Source organism: Protomyctophum parallelum, assembly GCF_964188405.1.
Source record: "Protomyctophum parallelum genome assembly, chromosome: 14".
Lineage (NCBI taxonomy): Eukaryota > Metazoa > Chordata > Actinopteri > Myctophiformes > Myctophidae > Protomyctophum > Protomyctophum parallelum.
Window position 1 is genome coordinate 50,491,439 of NC_139709.1, and position 20,672 is coordinate 50,512,110.

General features: G+C 40.7%; 1 protein-coding gene across 1 annotated transcript in view; it reads left to right on the forward strand.

The window, feature by feature from the left end:
* Positions 1-6,829: 6,829 nt before the first annotated feature.
* The window catches only part of LOC310871383 (NACHT, LRR and PYD domains-containing protein 3-like), a gene marked incomplete at both ends in the record, with an annotated part of 28,546 nt that continues 14,703 nt past the window's right edge, over positions 6,830-20,672 (forward strand). The window contains 8 exon segments of the mRNA XM_083782868.1: positions 6,830-7,085; positions 9,588-10,318; positions 10,322-11,361; positions 11,535-11,705; positions 15,244-15,414; positions 16,638-16,808; positions 18,071-18,241; positions 19,472-19,642. Of these exon segments, the coding sequence (XP_083638994.1) occupies positions 6,830-7,085; positions 9,588-10,318; positions 10,322-11,361; positions 11,535-11,705; positions 15,244-15,414; positions 16,638-16,808; positions 18,071-18,241; positions 19,472-19,642 (2,882 nt within the window).

A 20,672-nucleotide genomic window follows, 5' to 3' on the forward strand; every position in this document is an offset into this window, starting at 1 on the left:
CACACGCCAATTTGAAAATGCAAATGCAATGTAAATTGCTTTTGCTTTTTCATTCTGTCATAGAATGAGCACACCTGGAGATGAAATGTAAATGCTATTGCATTATATTTTCACTTAAATGTGTTCAATATCTGAAGGTTAAAAAGCATTTCTATTATTTAATTTGAATCTTCTAAATTGCATTTTCATTGTAATATTGGCCACTAATTTACGGGGCATCATAGAATGAGCACATCTGTAGATTAAATGTAAATGCTATTGCATTTTAGATTTATTTTTGTCTCATGTCTCGTTAATGACCTGACAATGAAAAAGCATTTATCTTATTTCAATTGACTTTTCGTATTTGCCATTTAATTTGAATTTTGGCAGCTTTATGTTTCCATAGTTTATAGGAGGGGCTATCGCCCCTCAAAATACAAACATTAATCACTATAGCTGTTTATAGGAGGGGCTAGCGCCCCTCAAAATACAAAAACATCACACCCGTCTGAAGTGAGGGGTGCTCTTATCATCTTACAACATCGAGAAGGGAATTAAGCAATATTACACGAGAGGGTGTGGTTTAACGTCATTATTGTGACAATAATCACGTTAAACCAAATGCTGGGGCAGCGGTGGCCGAACGGTTTGCGGAGAGGTCTTGATACCGGAACGTCACCAGTTCGAATCCCCAGACCGGCATGTTAATATTAAGACCGCTGAAGTGTCCGCTGAAGTGCCCTTGAGCAAGGCATTGAACCCCTACCATGAAATGTTCTATGAGCAGGGAGTGGCTGTAAACAAGCATCTCAAGCTTAGTCCACTTCCCTGGGTAAACAAAGAACTTTGCTTTGCTTTGCTCAAGTGTAATATTGCAATTATACAACAGTTACCCTTAAAACCCTTAAAAAAGAAAAAAAACATATATTTTTAATGACAGATGTAGTCACTACGACCACAAATGTCCCAAGAAACTAGCTAGCCTATAGCCACCGAGTTTGCTGCACTCTGGGAGAACAGAGCAGCTGAATTATTTGTTTTGATTAGGTGTGGAGGGGTGCTCGTTTGAACCACGGCTAGAAGGCTGTTTCAACCAATCAGATTGCTTCCTCGAAACGACCTGTTGTATAATTCGGTATAGCTTGGATCAGCTATAAAAACAACCATAATTTCTCTTCACACGGTGAAATGAGGGGCGCTCTTATCATCGTCAACATGATGATGTAAAACAAACATTGGGATGAAACAAACATTGAATTATCTTTGTCAATGGCATTTTTTTAAAACAAACATTGCACTAAAAACAAAACATCAAACCTGTATATATGGGCGCCCCTCAAAAAATAAGGGTCTCTGATCTGTCTGATTGGTTTGTGGGCGTGGAGGGTATGAGGTCATAGCCACAGAAAGGTAGACGCCTCTTCCGGCTCTGGGGCGAATGGTCTCGAGTTCGGCGTTGTTTGGTGCTTCACAGAAGCTTCCGCCGTGCGTCACGGAGCGCAGAGATGGGCAGTATTTGAAATACGTATTTGAAATACTTTTTTGTATTTTGTAATTTGTATTTCGCTGGGATGGAAGAAATTAGATGTATTTTGTATTTAGATACATTTTTGACCCAGTATTTGTATTTTGTATCAAAATACATTTTCAATGTATTTTGCCCATCAAAGATGGGCAGTATTTGAAATACATGTATTTGAAATACGTATTTGAAATACGTATTTCTGTATTTTGTAATTTGTATTTCGCTGGGATGGAAGATGTATTTTGTATTTTGTATTTAGATACATTTTTTGACCCAATATTTGTATTTTGTATCTAAATACATTTTCAATGTATTTTTCCCATCTCTGACGGAGCGGATGATTGTGCCCCTCACTCCACACCAGTGTGATTTTTTCTGTATATCTATGGTAGACGTACATGAGGGGGAGATTATTTTCTTGCTGAGCCTGGGAGTCGATGGTCGCTGAGGGGGCGGCAGTGTTGTTTTTGTCGAATAAAACTAAGACGAAAAATGTTCGTCGACTACCTTTTTTCACTGACGAAAACTAAATGGAAACTAAATGAAAACTAAGCTATGATGTCTAAAACTAAACTAAGACTAAATATATTGACAATTTCGTCAACAGATAGAAACTAGACTAAAATGTATAGGAAGGGACTAGTGGACAAGAGATCCAGTATAAGTCATTTTACACTTGGTTGCATGCTGAAAATAGCCGATCTACAAGCCCACAACATACAACATACAAAACACCTGGGGGTCTATTAGAGTAATGTTAACTCCATAGACACATACAAAACACCTGGGGGTCTATTAGAGTAATGTTAACTCCATAGACACGTGAACCACGTGACCAGTCTGTTTTCTGCCCCCTCAATATCGCAACTCTTATATTAGATGGCTATATATTAGATGGCTATATTAGAGGCTGGGGAAAAAGCATTGCTTATTTCGGACCCTGGTCTTGGAATGACCTACAGTCCAGACTCAAACTGGCTACTGTGATTCCCCTAGTGAGCTTTAAAAGGATTGCCATGAGCACACTTCCCATACATTGCTCCTGCTTTGACGTATAGCAAATGTCTGCTTGCTTTTTAGTCTACTAGCAATTTCCGTTGCTTAGTTTTTATTTATTAGTCCTTATTGGTTGCGTTCCTGTTCTCCATTTGAGCTTCTTCGGTAGTGGGTACTGTATTTATGAGCATTGTATGTCTGTCCTGTTTTTTTGTTGTGTATTTTTTGTTACTGGCAGAGCTGTGTCACTTATTTTGCCTCTTGTCTTGGCCAGTTCACACTTGTAAAAGAGACTTCAGTCTCAATGTGGTTTTTACTGGTTAAATAAAGGTTAAATAAAAAAAATAAAGATGGCTCTGGTGGGGGACAAAAGCTGTATATAGGAGGGGCTAGCTCCCCTCTAAAAACATTTACCTTTTTCTGCTGTGCTGGCAGTTTCATGCATGCCCACTGCTCTTTGTTGTTATTATGATGATTAACTTATTATTCCACCCGGAAAATACATTTTATAAATGGGATCATTGGTTGTATTTAGTTGTGAGGATGTGAGCTGCCGTCATCATGACATCATCTCATTCCGGCCAATCACAATTTGCGTCCTCACCTTCGTCATCAGTGTTTGTGTTATGCAGTGTTTGTGTTTACACGAACACTCAAAGTTGTCCATTCATTGTCAATGGGATTTAATGTTTGTGTTAGGACAAAGTGTGTGCACCCACACCAAACGCTGGGCATATAGGAGGGGCTAGAACGGTAGAACCCCTCAAAGTCAGGACAGAAATGTGAAGACAGAAAGGTGAGGACACAAATTGTGATTGGCCGGAATGATGAGTGATGATCATCAGGTGTGATGATGTAGGATGATAAGAGCGCCCCTCACTTCACATGAGTGTGATTATTTTTTAACATCCCCCCAGTGAATTTAACCCAGCCTGCCCTGGACCATTGTGGGCATGTATGAGCATGTCCGCACGCACGCACGCACGTAGGGGTCCGTGCCTCTGCGGTAGTCTGTGTGGTCTGTGCGGTAGCATCATGATGCCATCATCCATGCATCACAACCATTGACTGTAAAAAATATGGACAAAGCGTTCCCCGGGTCTAACATGAACGTAAAATGAAGCCTGAAATTCCTTGCACTCTAATGCACTGTAAGTCGCCATCTTTCTTGATCCGTTCTGGTCCAGTTGGCTGGCCCAGACAACGAGGCGGGACTTCCCCCCTTCTTCTCAGTTGGTTTTTATTTTGACTCGAGTGGGTGGGGGATCCCGATCATAGACTGTAACGGTAGCCACGCCCCTCAGAACATGCGCAACTTTATGGTCATTTCTTTTATAAATGGGACCATAATTTTCCAAAAAGAATAGTATGACATTAGAAATTAGACTTTAAACTAGTGACTGGAAGCAGAAAGTATTCATGACCATGTTTATTAAGCTAATACAGTCTAGGTGAAGTTGGGCCCAAATACATGGGCCTCTATAGAGCTATGGGGCTTTTTGGGTCCAGTCCAGCGCCACAACAGGCCATTATATGAACTTTCAGGAAGTCCCGATTTCAAAAGAGGCTTCACAAAATATCTGGCTGACTGCCCCCCTGATCACAACCAAAACAAACTCTAGCACTACCTTTGACGGTGGCCACATTTCGTGACTGAGAGAGAAACAAGCAACCATGTCTATGAAAATGTTCAGGCCAGATCAAGTCAGAAAATCCCAAAAAGTCAGAAAATAAATGTTGTTTTAGAGCAGTGGTTCTCAAACATGTTCATGTCAAGGACCACCAATATTTAAAACAAACTTTACAGATAAAAAAGTCCAAAGTAGCTTATAATGACTAGACTTGGCAACACTGTGAACAGTTCCACAAGCTCACAATATGAAATATAAGGTATTAATAGGCTAGTTGTATTGTTAATATCCATAATTAGGGCACCTGGTCTAATGGGCCACCTGGCCTGTGTTCTCAAGGACTTACATCTGGTCATTATTTGGGTAGCGCACACATATTTCGAATGCCTTGGGCAGACTTCAAATTAGCCATTTTAATCGTGATTAATCGCGATTAACTCCAGGATATGCCCACCACTGTATATATATATATATATATATATATATATATATATATAGTCTGTCTGTCACTGTTCACTGCCTTGCCCAAGGGCACATCAGCGGTGTTTACCCACCCAGATGTTCCTGTTTTCACAAAAGCCAGAGTAGACCTTAAAATGACCCCCAAACGTCACTTGCGTCGGTGACAGTGAGGAAGTGGTTGTGTTGTTACCTTGGCAACCAGATGCCAGGGTCTCAGCTCAACCACTCAGCCTTCATCCATTCTCTGGACAATTAGCATATAGGCTGAGGCAGGGGTCTTCAACAGGGGGTCCTGGACCCCTATAGGGCCCTCAGAGGTACCAGGGGTCTTCAACAGGGGGTCCGGGACCCCTAGGGGCCCTCAGAGGTACCAGCAATGTTCCCTCTAATTTTTTTTCGGTCTGAGCAAACACTCAAACCTCCTGAGCAGACATCAGCAACTACTGAGCAAACATACGTCACCTTGACACCAACTATCCAAACGTTAGATAATGCGAAGTGAGCGCCCCTCACTTCACACAGGTGTGATTTTTTTTCTTTTTTCAAAATGGATTTTGGTATACGAGTGAATCAATGAATAGTTACATAAGGTTACGCAAGTTACAACATTTTTATTTTATATCAAGGTGGTATGCTAGCAATTTTAGAAATATTCAGTTATCAGTGGTTCTCAACCTTTTCAGGCTGTGACCCCCCAAAGTAATCATATTTGAACTGGGGATCCCCCACCCAGACAAGCAACAGAATGGTTCCACAGATAAATATTGTGAAAATAGCCAATCTACAAGCTCGTTGTGAACTTGTAGATCGGCTATTTTCACCAGTTTGACCAGTTTTTATAGCATGGTTTGCTGATTACTTTTGATGCAGTAATGGTATTTTTTCTTTTAGAGCCTTTGAGGCATTATAAAAGTCTTAAAAGTCCTTAAATTGTCACTTCACTGTCATCTGGGGTCCCACAGGTTGAGAACGATTACATGGGGGGCATGAGAAACCGTAAAAACTGTATTGGGACACACACACACACACACACACACACACACACACACACACACACACACACACAAACACACACACACACACACACACACACACACACACACACTAAGACCGAGTTTGTTGGTGTGTCAACTCCTATAGTTTCTCAGATTGTCGAACGTCAGCAGCCCCTACTACGCCAGATAATATATTATTATATGTAGCTCTACATAGCAGAAGGATTGATTGATTGATTGAAGAAAGCTGTATTAACAGATTGGATAATTACAGAGAGAGGTTCCATATGGGACTAGACCGCTAGAGAGATTAATGTTAACTTCCACATGTTGTTTCATTCACAAGTACACTGGACTGGAGGCTTGTTGTGCTGTAGGGATAACAACGTTAGCTAACCAGCTAATGCGAAGCTAACGTTATTCCCCCTCTCCTTGTTGCGCACAGCCGCACTTCCATCCGTTCGCCTTTTAAATCTGAATGTCCCATCAACGCACGGGTCCAAGGCGCAACGCGATCTTATCTGGTTCTTGGGGTTTCACACACTGACTGACTGCACTGCAGTGCTGCTGCTCCTTACGTCTCCACCTAAGGTCTTCACTCGCCGCTCAGACGACGTACTGGGCGCAGTATACACAGGAGGAGAGGAGAGGAGAGCAAAGAGTCAAAAAAGGAGGGGAGGAGACCTGTCTGTCGCCTCGCCTGTGTGTAATCTAAATAAACTGTAGTAAATAGAAATAAAGTGTGGGCAAATGTCGACTCGGGATAGGTATCATTACTGTAATGTAGATGATACTCGGGGGGAACACCTTTTTCTTTTAAAGAAAACTTTTTTTTACACCAGCGTTGGTGTCTGTGCGCGACAGATTTCAGTTGTGCGCGAGAGCATTTGGCCATGTGCGCGCGCGCGCACGGGCGCACGTTAGGGGGAACATTGGGTACCAGGGGTCTTCAACAGGGGGTCCGGGACCCCATCTTCAATAAGTGGTCCGGGACCCCTAGGGGCCCTCAGAGGTACCGTCCGTTTCAGCACAGAAAGTCTGTTTGTACCATGACCTGCAGCTGCACACACGCACGCACGTCGCACGCAAGCCGCTCGTAGGCGGCCGCTTGTGTCAGCCTACCAGAGACGTATTTTTATTATATTTATATATTTTTCTCTTCTTTTTTGTAACATTAACTACAGCTTGTGATCAATATTTTCATACCCAGAGGTTTCTGTTTGTGTCAGGAATAAACCATGGATGGACTTAAGGAACGTATCTTGACAACTCTCAACGATCTGTCAAAAGAAGACTTTAAGCAGTTCCAGTGGCATCTGAAGCTTGTTGATGCTGAAGGCCTCAAGCCGCTCCAAACATGCGACCTGGAAGACGCTGACAGGATGAAGACAGTGGATCTGATCGTGCACTTGTACACTACTCATGCAACTCAGATCGTGGAGGCTGTCCTGAAGAAGGTCAACATGACTGATCTACAGGAGAACCAAACCAAAGGTAGGTGAAGACATGGTATATATACTATAGTCAGGGGATATTAATACAATCTGGGAATACATTTCTTACCAAGAACTTTCTTCACCAATGTGTTTGTAAAGGTGTCTACTAACATATCCCACATTGGTTTATATTCAACCACCCTAGGGGAATTTTTGACAGCTGCTGAAAGTTGGTATACCATACAACCATTATAAGGCAACATTTTCTAAATTTCATCATGCTTTAAAGATGGAGTGCCGTGATTTTTTTCCACCCTAAAACATGATCATCAGGTCTTATTGTTATATAAGGAGGTATATTTTTTTCAAAAAAGTGTATTTGTTAAAATGTTGTTTTTATGTGGGCATGTGGTGATGGGTGGTGATCCACCTGAACTGAAGCCGCACCCACAGCTGTAGTTGTATGATAAAGGGGGAGGGGTAAGGGGAGGGGCTGATAATGTGTTCAGCCTCCAGGAAGAAACCCTAAATACAATGTTAATACACCATTGCACATAAAAACGACTCCTGGGTGTCTAATGAAGTATTGTCACCTCATACACATGCAAAACTGGAAAAATGGTGGCACTCCATTTAAGTAGCATGTGACGTGTCAAACTAGGGGTTTTTCATCATTCTGAATCCATTACAAGCATTAGTTTAGCACAAAACACTCCTTTGGCTAAAATGGCCATAGCCGTCATCACAAATGTAATGAAGTCAGCACATTTGGGCATATGTGGGCAAGTGGCTATGGCTAAACTAGGGGGTTTTCATGATTCTGAATCCATTCCACGCATTAGTTTTGCACGGAAAACACTCCTGGTGAAGAAAATTATTAGTAAGAAATGTATTCCCAGATTTGACATTATACTGATAATATTCCCTGACTAATATGCATGTTTACAAGTTACTGACAAACTTGAAGACTAAGGGCTGTATTTTGCGTGTCTTAAAAGGTAAGACAACTTTTTGAGAGGTTTGGGTTGTTTTCTTACCTTATTATGGGCAAACTATTCCATTCCATGAGTTATTTCGCTCCGTTGAGTTGAGAAATAAAAATAGCTCTCAAAGTCACTCTTTTAGCACATAAACCAACGCAACAAAAGCTGATTCTGACAGTTTATGACATCAGGAAAACTCATGCAGTTTTATTTTCATCTTTTTTTTTAAGATATTTTTTTGCGCCTTACGCCTTTTATTGATTTTTGAAGGGACAGACAGTAGGCTGACAGGAAACGGGAGAGAGATGGGGGGATGACATGCAGTAAAGGCCGTGTCGGGTCCGGGAGTCGAACCCGCGGCACACTGCGACTGGATTACCAGTCCGGTGCCCTTATTTTCATCTTTTAAGATAGATTTATAAAGTTACTACTTTAGTCGGAGATAGACTGCAGCAGTACTACGGCGAGGTTTCGTTTGTAAACAGAATTATCCACGCTGTTTGAGATGCACCCTCGCATATATCAATCCCAGACACAGACACTTTACACACTTCTTCTAAAGTGTCTTATAAAGTATCTCCCTCAAACACGTCCATTGTGTAAGTTTTTTGTGACAAGCGGACGAGATCAAATCCATTTGTTTACATCCCCGTCGTTTCCAATAAGGAAGTGGTGTACAGTTTTGGTCCAATCAGATCAGATGCGAACAGCAGTGATTTGGTCGGCGTAGGCATACCTACCGGATCTTCTTTCTACACAAATTAGTCAAAACAAGACAAAGTTGACATTTTTTATAATAAATAAAACCGCATGAGTTTCCCTGATGTCATAAACTGTCAGAATCAGCTTTTGTTGCGTTGGTTCATGTGCTAAAAGAGTGACTTTGAGAGCTGTTTCCCCGCTACAATGGAAGTTAATGGACCCTATTTTTTATTTCTTAAATTGTTAATAAACAACACAACGCAGCGAAATAACTCATGGAATGTAATAGTTTGCCCATAATAAGGTAAGAAAACAACCCAAACCTCTAAAAAAGGGGTCTTACCCTTTAAGTACCAGGTCTTATTACTTAACTTAAGACCTGGAGGCGTGATCAATGCCATTTGGCTAATCTAACACACACACACACACACACACACACACACACACACACACACACACACACACACACACACACACACACACACACACACACACACACACACACACACACTATTTATTTAATTAGCTGCAGCTGTGTTGCTTACAATACATCACTGTATACTTCTGTAGCATGCCATGTTTTTACCATGTTCTTGTTCTTGTTTTACCATGTTCTTAACCTGATAACATATAGGGTTTTATGCCACTATAATAAACAAAGTGTCAGTATCAATTCAACAAGAAACATTGACAGCTCTATGCCTAGTTTAAATAATAATTAATAAGACATAAAATGGAAGATTCAGCAGCAAGATTCATAATTCAGCATCTACAGCAGCACAGCCATTAATACAGTATAATTAAGTCCACTCATTTGAGGACCACATTTATCATAGCATGCACTTACTGGTGTCCTCTGTTCTTTGGTTATTTAGAAATCCTTACTCCCCAACTACTCAAGTCTTTTCTGAAGAAGAGGGGAGAGTATCTGATTGAGTGGAAACGACCTGAAGAAAACCCAGAAGAAACACCTCTGAACCAAGACTTCACAGAGGTCAATGTCACAGTGTTAGCTAGTGGAGAGGTCAACAAGGAACATGAGGTCAGCCAGATTGAAACTATGTCCAGAAAAACATCCAGGCCAGAAACATCAATCAAGTCTTTAGAAATCACTAAACCTTTACCCGGGGAAGCTCAAATCAAAACAGTGTTGATGAAGGGAGTGGCTGGCTCTGGTAAAACAGCCTTAACTCAGAAGTATGCTCAGGACTGGGCAGAAGACAAAGCCAACCAGGATATCCTCTTCATGTTCCCATTCACTTTCCGAGAGCTGAATGTCAAGCAGAATGAGAAGGAATACAGCTTGATGGAACTTCTTCATGGTTATTTTGGCGAAATCAACAAGGCAGATATTTGCAGCGGAAAAGGGTCTAACGTTATGTTCATCTTCGATGGGCTGGATGAGTTTTGTACTCCTCTATGCGATCTATTCCAGAAAAGGGAGATCTGCACTGACGTAGAAAATAAAATGTCAGTGGCCATGCTGCTGACAAATCTCATCAAGGGAAACCTGCTTCCCAATGCTCGCATCTGGATAACCACACGACCTGCAGCCGCCGATCAGATCCCTGCTATGTATGTTGACAGGGTGACAGAGTTGAGAGGTTGAGTTGAGTTGAGAGGGTTCACTGACGACCAGAAGGAGGAGTACTTCAAGAAGAGAATCAGTGATGAGAAAATGGCAAATAAAATCATCTCACACATCAAGACATCACGAATCCTCCACTTCATGTGTCACATCCCAGTCTTCTGTTGGATCATTGCTGTAGTTCTGAAGGACATTTTAATAAAAGGGACAGTGCTGCCAAAGACCCTGACCGAGATGTACATCCACTTCATGCTGGTTCAGTCCAAACAGAAAGAGACCAAGTATGACTGGAGTCCAGAGAAGAACACGCACGCCATTCTGGCAATGGGAAAACTGGCTTATAAACATCTGAAGAAAAGCAAGCTGATCTTCAATGAAGCAGACCTGAAAGAGTGTGGCATTGATATCAACGATGCAGCAGTGTGTTCAGGCATGTTCACACAGACGTTTAAACAGGTGCGTGGGTTGCACAAGGTCAAGGAGTTCAGCTTTGTCCATCTGAGCGTCCAGGAGTTTCTGGCTGCTCTTTACGTCTCTCACACATTCACCAACACTGGCGTCAATGTACTGTCAACCTCCAAGTGGTCAAAGCTGTTGAAACTACAGTTAAATGACCTCTACCAGAGTGCTGTAGACCAGGCCTTAAAAAGTCCAAATGGACACCTGGACTTGTTCCTCCGTTTCCTGCTGGGCCTCTCGTCGGAGACCAATCAGACTCTCTTACAAAGTCTGCTGGAACATACAGGAAATAGGTCACAGGCCAATCAGAAAACTGTCCAGTACATCAAGAAGAAAATCAGGGAGAATCTCTCTCCAGAGAGAACAATCAATCTGTTCCACTGTCTGAATGAGTTGGGTGATCATTCTCTAGAGGAGGAGATCCAACAGTACCTGACCTCAGGGAGTCTGTCCACTGTCTCTCCTGCTCAGTGGTCAGCTCTGGCCTTCATGTTGCTGTCATCAGGAAAGGAGCTGGACGTGTTTGACCTGAAGAAATACGGTTCTTCAGAAGAGGCTCTTCTGAGGCTGCTGCCAGTGGTCAAAGCCTCCAACAGAGCTCTGTAGGTTGACTGAATACACTTAAAATATGATGTCACAGTTCTATAGGAAATAATACTAATATAATAACGTTTCAATGCTGTTTATCCTTCTTTAATAAATAATGTGATATTGATTTTACAAGAAAAGAAAAAAAGAGAATACAAACAGATTTTTATCACTGCTCCTTTTTCAGGCTGAGTAGCTGTAACCTCTCAGAGCGATGCTGTGTGGAGTTAGCATCAATTCTCAGCTCCAACTGCAGTCTAATAGAATTGGACATGAGCAACAACGATCTGCAGGATTTGGACATAAAACATCTCTGTCTTGGACTGAGGAGTCCACACTGTAAACTGGAGACCCTCAGGTTTGTATGCCTGACAATTATCCTGGCTTAACCACACATGGAGTTTGCCCTGATTCATTTATATTTTGCGAAGGGCAGAATCCTTTTTTTTTTTTTGTACCGGCCGATGGGCCGGCCGGTGCGATAGGTCGGCCGGTCCGTGAGTAGGTCGGCCAGTCATTTATATTGATCTGCATATTCCTCTTACTATAGCTCTCTCTCACACACACTTTTCACCCCCGTCCAAAACGGTAGAGGAATGACAGTTACCATTTGGGGGTCCCTGGGGGTCCCCGAACCTTGAGACCCCCAATGACGCCCCCAGGGGGGCGACACGATTCCAACAAGCCCACCCCCGTCCAAAACGGTAGAGAAATGACAGAGTTACCATATGGGGGTCCATGGGGTCCCCAGACCTTGAGACCCCCAAAGACGCCCCCAGGGGGGCGACACGATTCCAACGAGCCCACCCCCGTCCAAAACGGTAGAGAAATGACAGAGTTACCATTTGGGGGTCCCCCAAAAAAGACCGGACGGCCGACCTATCCACGGACCGGCCGACCTACCCACGGACCGGCCGACCTATCACACCGGCCGGTACAAAAAAAATAAAAAAAATAAAATTCCGGCCGGCCGACCTATAAAACGACCGGCCGACGGTGCGCACCGGCCGGCCCGCAGCCGGAACAAATGGATTCTGCCCTTGCTGCTCCCCCAAGCATGCACAGCTGTGTTTGTGTAGATGCTGAGTAAGCTGTATGAACCACAATGGATTCAAACCCCATGACTGTGATGGTGAACAGTTACTGTACCCCTCTTTCACCTGAGGGTCCAACAGAGCCCAATAACCTACTATAATAAATATGAACAGTTACTGTACCCCTCTGTCACCTGAGGGTCCAACAGAGCCCAATAACCTACTATAATAAATATGAACAGTTACTGTACCCCTCTGTCACCTGAGGGTCCAACAGAGCCCAATAACCTACTATAATAAATATGAACAGTTACTGTACCACTCTGTCATCTGAGGGCCCAACAGAGCCCAATTATCTACTATAATAAATATGAACAGTTACTGTACCACTCTGTCACCTGAGGGCCCAACAGAGCCCAACAACCTACTATAATAAATATGAAACTAGTAATATTGTAGCACAAATCATTGCTAAGTTTAAGGTATACAATCATAATCTGAGGACCTGAATGGTTATTTGTGACTATTTTTGATACAGAGACAGTCAATGGGTTAGGGTTAGAAGATGAGAAAAACTTAATTCATTCATTCATTCATTCATTCATTCATTCATTCATTCATGTATTCAGTTATTCATTTATTTATTTGTATCCAAAATGAGTTAATAGCACAGGCAAACTCTTCACATACTAGACTAGAGCTTGTCTCAAATAAATGTCAGAGCTGAAATCGAAAAAAAAAAAGTAAAAATCAAATAAATGCTTAAACATGTAGCTAGGTGTAATGTTAGAGACCACAGAAGTGAACCTTTCAAGCCTGTTTTCGCTGTTTTCTGCAAGACATTACTTAAGCCATATCTCTAAAACTGGTGGGTCAAACTGTCAATTTGAAGCTATGATTCCCTGCTTTCATATGACAAAAAAAAATCAATGACTTAGCCTCGGTCAGAAGCGGTCACATTTGAGCTTGAGGAGAGATGAGGGAAGTTCATCCTTGAGAATTGCCCTTGGTCTTTATGATCCAGTCTCGTCTACAAACCATTCAAGTGTGTGTGTGTGTGTGTGTGTGTGTGTGTTCGGAGTTTACTAAATGAAGCCCTCCGAAAGGCTAAGAACAGGCAGCACACACGGGCATGACTCGTGTTAGTCGATTTATGGATGAAAAGACCACAGGTCATAAACCTGGAAGAAAACAAAATAAAAAGGCATTACAATAATATACTTTTTTGAATACAATGCAACAATTTAAACAAATAAGCGTCACAATATGTTATTGTAGTTGACTCTCACAAAATATCATATAGCTGTACATTCACCCAGAATATACCTGCTAAATATAATTGTAACATAATCTTACAGCTCCTCTCATTACTGACACAAACTGTAATATAAAGAAAACCGGCATCATGTATACATTCCTATATACACATGAGTAGCCTACATATAACCAAACCACACATATACTGTGTATCCACTAACATATATATATATATATATAAAGCAGCACAAAGTAAACACTGTTACTACAGCGAGCTGGATACAACAAGCATAAACTGCATTTCCCAGAATGCAAATCACCAACGTGCCTTGCGCAGATCGCACGCAGCACGCACACACGATACTACAACATCACCATGGCAACAGCTAGTACAACTAGTATGTTAATACTGACGCGACTCTTTTATGGATGTACAAAACACCACCACACAATAACACAGCCCACAGGACTTCTCTACCACCCACCACGCTACGGTCCGCTAAGCGTCCCGACAAAGCAACTTGTCAAACAGCCAGTGCTGGTCACAGCTAAACACTAGCATTAGTGCTACATAACAAACACTCACTGCTTTCCGTGCGCCGCTCGCTCAATACAAAACAAGTAAGTAAATAAGTAAGTAAATAAGTAAGTAAGTAAGTAATGCTACTGCACAAATGCTATAGCAAACATTAGGCTACATTTACACACTACAGTTCAAAGCTGCTAACTTACCAACGGGCTGTCTGCTCCTGATGACATATCGTTGTCGAGTGTAATGAGTGACACTCAACCCAACCCTTCATATGGTCGCAGTCGCACAGTCGCGCATGCGCAAACACTTCCATTCCATAATCATGACTACCATACTGACACACGTCTCGAGCATAATGTAATGAAATTAGAGTTATGAAAAGTATTAAATAGACAATGAAGAAGTAAATATTTTTAACACCCCACAGTTCACATTATTTATAAATGAACTTTTTTAACCTATAAATGTTACTTATGTTCTTAAACCAAAACTCAAAAGAACCGAACAGTGTGTGTGTGTGTGTGTGTGTGTGTGTGTGTGTGTGTGTGTGTGTGTGTGTGTGTGTGTGCGTGCGTGCGTGGAGTTGGATTGGAACAAATGTATATGTGATTGTAGACATGCACCTTTAATAACACAAATATTAAGAAAGCTAGTGGTAGGCTAAGCATTTTTTTGCAGATTTGCCACACATTCTTTAATTTTCCCTTATTATTTGTATATGATAACATGTTAGGTTAGAAATAAGCAATGCAGTGACACAAACATGTTTCAAAAAGTCCCAAGGTCGAATTAACCCGGAAGCTAACTTTTTGGATGTGTAGATCAAAGAACATGAATTAATCTTAAAATCTATATGTTGTTGATGATCTGGGGGATATCATAGCCTACTATAGCAACCTATAGGGCATAGCAGTGGGCGTTGTCTTTCCACATTCATTTTTCCCATAGAGAACTAACAACAATATATATATATATATATATATATATATATATATATATAATCTTTCTTAAATTATTTTATACGAAAGAAAATAAAAATAAAATCTAATTTTAGCACAATGTTTTTTCTTTAGGCTGAGTGGCTGCAACCTCTCCGAGAGATGCTGTGAGGATTTATCGTCGGTTCTCACCTCCAGCTCTAGTCTTCTAGAATTGGACTTGACTAATAACGATTTGCAGGATTTAGGAATAAAGAAGCTTTGTGTTGGACTGGCGAGTCCAAACTGTACACTGGAGACACTCAGGTTAGTATTCCTTAACCTTTTATGTAAATTACATGTATCCATAATTCCCTAATATAGGCATATTTTGATTACTTCCTGTCAAATGCAAACATACTTCCTTGTACTTGACATAAGCAAGAACTTATGAATATATCATTCTTGATTTCATTCACCTGTGTGATTCCCATAGCTGCATGTTCCTCCAACCACACCTGGTTTGAATTACAGAGCTACTCCTTTTAGTTAGAGAAAAGTAGTGAAATGTGTGGCAAATCTGAAAAGAAAATGCTTACCACTAGCTTTCTTCACAAATGTGTTCATAAAGGTGTCTACTATAACCTATACCTATGTTCCAACACAACTCCCTTGGGAAACTTTGTGACAGCTGCTGAAAGTTGGGTTACCAACTAATATAAGGCAAAATTCCCAACATTCCATTATGCTTTAAGTACCATGTGACATGTCAAATTAGGGGGTTTTCATGATGCTGAATCAATTCCAAACATTAGTTTTGCACGAAAACATAGCCATAGCCACTTGCCCAAAATGTGCCCAAATGTGCTGACCTCATCACATTTGTGATGTTTTCTGTGCAAAACTAATGCTTGCAATGGATTCCGCATCAAGAAAACCCCCTAGTTTGACACGTCACATGCTACTCAAAGTATAATAAAATTTGGAAATGTTTGCCTTATATTGGTTGTTAATGGTACCCCAATTTTCAACAGCCGTCACAACGTTTCCAAATGGAGTTGGATTGGAACAAATGTATATGTGATTGTAGACATGCACCTTTATGAACACAAATATTAAGAAAGCTAGTGGTAGGCTAAGCATTTTTTTGCAGATTTGCCACACATTCTTTAATTTTCCCTTATTATTTGTATATGATAACATGTTAGGTTAGAAATAAGCAATGCAGTGACACAAACATGTTTCAAAAAGTCCCAAGGTCGAATTAACCCGGAAGCTAACTTTTTGGATGTGTAGAACAAAGAACATGAATTAATCTTAAAATCTATATGTTGTTGATGATGTGGGGGATATCATAGCCTACTATAGCAGCCTATAGGGCATAGCAGTGGGCGTTGTGGTTCCACATTCATTTTTCCCATAGAGAACTAACAACAATATATATATATATATATATATATATATATATATATATATAATCTTTCTTAAATTATTTTATACGAAAGAAAATAAAAATAAAATCTAATTTTAGCACAATGTTTTTTCTTTAGGCTGAGTGGCTGCAACCTCTCCGAGAGATGCTGTGAGGATTTATCGTCGGTTCTCACCTCCAGCTCTAGTCTTCTAGAATTGGACTTGACTAATAACGATTTGCAGGATTTAGGAATAAAGAAGCTTTGTGTTGGACTGGCGAGTCCAAACTGTACACTGGAGACACTCAGGTTAGTATTCCTTAACCTTTTATGTAAATTACATGTATCCATAATTCCCTAATATAGGCATATTTTGATTACTTCCTGTCAAATGCAAACATACTTCCTTGTACTTGACATAAGCAAGAACTTATGAATATATCATTCTTGATTTCATTCACCTGTGTGATTCCCATAGCTGCATGTTCCTCCAACCACACCTGGTTTGAATTACAGAGCTACTCCTTTTAGTTAGAGAAAAGTAGTGAAATGTGTGGCAAATCTGAAAAGAAAATGCTTACCACTAGCTTTCTTCACACATGTGTTCATAAAGGTGTCTACTATAACCTATACCTATGTTCCAACACAACTCCCTTGGGAAACTTTGTGACAGCTGCTGAAAGTTGGGTTACCAACTAATATAAGGCAAAATTCCCAACATTCCATTATGCTTTAAGTACCATGTGACATGTCAAATTAGGGGGTTTTCATGATGCTGAATCAATTCCAAACATTAGTTTTGCACGAAAACATAGCCATAGCCACTTGCCCAAAATGTGCCCAAATGTGCTGACCTCATCACATTTGTGATGTTTTCTGTGCAAAACTAATGCTTGCAATGGATTCCGCATCAAGAAAACCCCCTAGTTTGACACGTCACATGCTACTTAAAGTATAATAAAATTTGGAAATGTTTGCCTTATATTGGTTGTTAATGGTACCCCAATTTTCAACAGCCGTCACAACGTTTCCAAATGGAGTTGGATTGGAACAAATGTATATATACATTACATGTATATATACATTACATACATACAACACAATCACATGTATGTGATTGTGTTTATGAACACAAATATTAAGAAAGCTAGTGGTAGGCTAAGCATTCTTTTGCAGATTTGCCACACATTCCTTAATTTTCCCTTATTATTTGTATATGATAACATGTTAGGTTAGAAATAAGCAATGCAGTGACACAAACATGTTTCAAAAAGTCCCAAGGTCGAATTAACCCGGAAGCTAACTTTTTGGATGTGTAGATCAAAGAACATGAATTAATCTTAAAATCTATATGTTGTTGATGATCTGGGGGATATCATAGCCTACTATAGCAACCTATAGGGCATAGCAGTGGGCGTTGTCTTTCCACATTCATTTTTCCCATAGAGAACTAACAACAATATATATATATATATATATATATATATATATATATATAATCTTTCTTAAATTATTTTATACGAAAGAAAATTAAAATAAAATCTAATTTTAGCACAATGTTTTTTCTTTAGGCTGAGTGGCTGCAACCTCTCCGAGAGATGCTGTGAGGATTTATCGTCGGTTCTCACCTCCAGCTCTAGTCTTCTAGAATTGGACTTGACTAATAACGATTTGCAGGATTTAGGAATAAAGAAGCTTTGTGTTGGACTGGCGAGTCCAAACTGTACACTGGAGACACTCAGGTTAGTATTCCTTAACCTTTTATGTAAATTACATGTATCCATAATTCCCTAATATAGGCATATTTTGATTACTTCCTGTCAAATGCAAACATACTTCCTTGTACTTGACATAAGCAAGAACTTATGAATATATCATTCTTGATTTCATTCACCTGTGTGATTCCCATAGCTGCATGTTCCTCCAACCACACCTGGTTGAATTACAGAGCTACTCCTTTTAGTTAGAGAAAAGTAGTGAAATGTGTGGCAAATCTGAAAAGAAAATGCTTACCACTAGCTTTCTTCACAAATGTGTTCATAAAGGTGTCTACTATAACCTATACCTATGTTCCAACACAACTCCCTTGGGAAACTTTGTGACAGCTGCTGAAAGTTGGGTTACCAACTAATATAAGGCAAAATTCCCAACATTCCATTATGCTTTAAGTACCATGTGACATGTCAAATTAGGGGGTTTTCATGATGCTGAATCAATTCCAAACCTTAGTTTTGCACGAAAACATAGCCATAGCCACTTGCCCAAAATGTGCCCAAATGTGCTGACCTCATCACATTTGTGATGTTTTCTGTGCAAAACTAATGCTTGCAATGGATTCCGCATCAAGAAAACCCCCTAGTTTGACACGTCACATGCTACTTAAAGTATAATAAAATTTGGAAATGTTTGCCTTATATTGGTTGTTAATGGTACCCCAATTTTCAACAGCCGTCACAACGTTTCCAAATGGAGTTGGATTGGAACAAATGTATATGTGATTGTAGACATGCACCTTTATGAACACAAATATTAAGAAAGCTAGTGGTAGGCTAAGCATTTTTTTGCAGATTTGCCACACATTCTTTAATTTTCCCTTATTATTTGTATATGATAACATGTTAGGTTAGAAATAAGCAATGCAGTGACACAAACATGTTTCAAAAAGTCCCAAGGTCGAATTAACCCGGAAGCTAACTTTTTGGATGTGTAGAACAAAGAACATGAATTAATCTTAAAATCTATATGTTGTTGACGATGTGGGGGATATCATAGCCTACTATAGCAGCCTATAGGGCATAGCAGTGGGCGTTGTGGTTCCACATTCATTTTTCCCATAGAGAACTAACAACAATATATATATATATATATATATATATATATATATATATATATATATATAATCTTTCTTAAATTATTTTATACGAAAGAAAATAAAAATAAAATCTAATTTTAGCACAATTCTTTTTCTTTAGGCTGAGTGGCTGCAACCTCTCCGAGAGATGCTGTGAGGATTTATCGTCGGTTCTCACCTCCAGCTCTAGTCTTCTAGAATTGGACTTGACTAATAACGATTTGCAGGATTTAGGAATAAAGAAGCTTTGTGTTGGACTGGCGAGTCCAAACTGTACACTGGAGACACTAAGGTTAGTATTCCTTAATAGAAACGTCTTCAGCTTCCTGTTTAATAGAAACGTCCCTGGCTGAGTCTGGAGAGTCCATCTTCACCTGGGAGTGATGCATCATGGGTATTGTAGTCCTTATGAGTCTGGACTCCACACACTGCTCTGAAATAAAGTAAATAAGGAAGAACTTTATAACATGCATTAGGGAAGAAATCACACTTAACTTAAGTTTACACAAGGAACAATGGTGTAAAGTGAATTAGGTGAAAGTAACCAATGTGTTGTAAAACGTTGTGAAAGGGGAAACCCCCCCCCGAACTTGCATCGGTATACCCCTGTCCTAGACAGGGACAAAAGTGGTGCGCGCCAGCGCACACCAATTTTAGGGGTGGGAAAATGGTGTTTTCCCAAATGTTTGTGCCAATCCATGCTTCATGCAGAAGGAAGTTCTGTTGTATTATATTGTTATTCTGGCCAATCAATTCAAATATTCGGCTGGGCGGCTGTGGCTCAGGAGGTAGAGCAGGTCGTACAATGATCCCTGGGTCGGCGGTTCGAATCCCGGCTCCTCCTCCTGTCCACATGTCGAAGTGTCCTTGGGCAAGACACTGAACCCCACACTGCCTCCAAAGAGACACTGAACCCTACACTGCCTCCAATGAGACACTGAACCCTACACTGCCTCCAATGAGACACTGAACCCCACACTGCCTCCAATGAGACACTGAACCCCACCCTGCCTCCAATGAGACACTGAACCCCACCCTGCCTCCAATGAGACACTTTCTGAACCCCACACTGTCTCCAGTGAGACACTGAACCCCACACTGCCTCCAATGAGACACTGAACCCCACACTGCCTCCAATGAGACACTGAACCCCACACTGCCTCCAATGAGACACTGAACCCCACCCTGCCTCCCCTTAATGACACTGAACCCCACACTGCCTCCAATGAGACACTGAACCCCACACTGCCTCCAATGAGACACTGAACCCCACACTGCCTCCAATTTGACACTGAACCCCACACTGCCTCCAATGAGACACT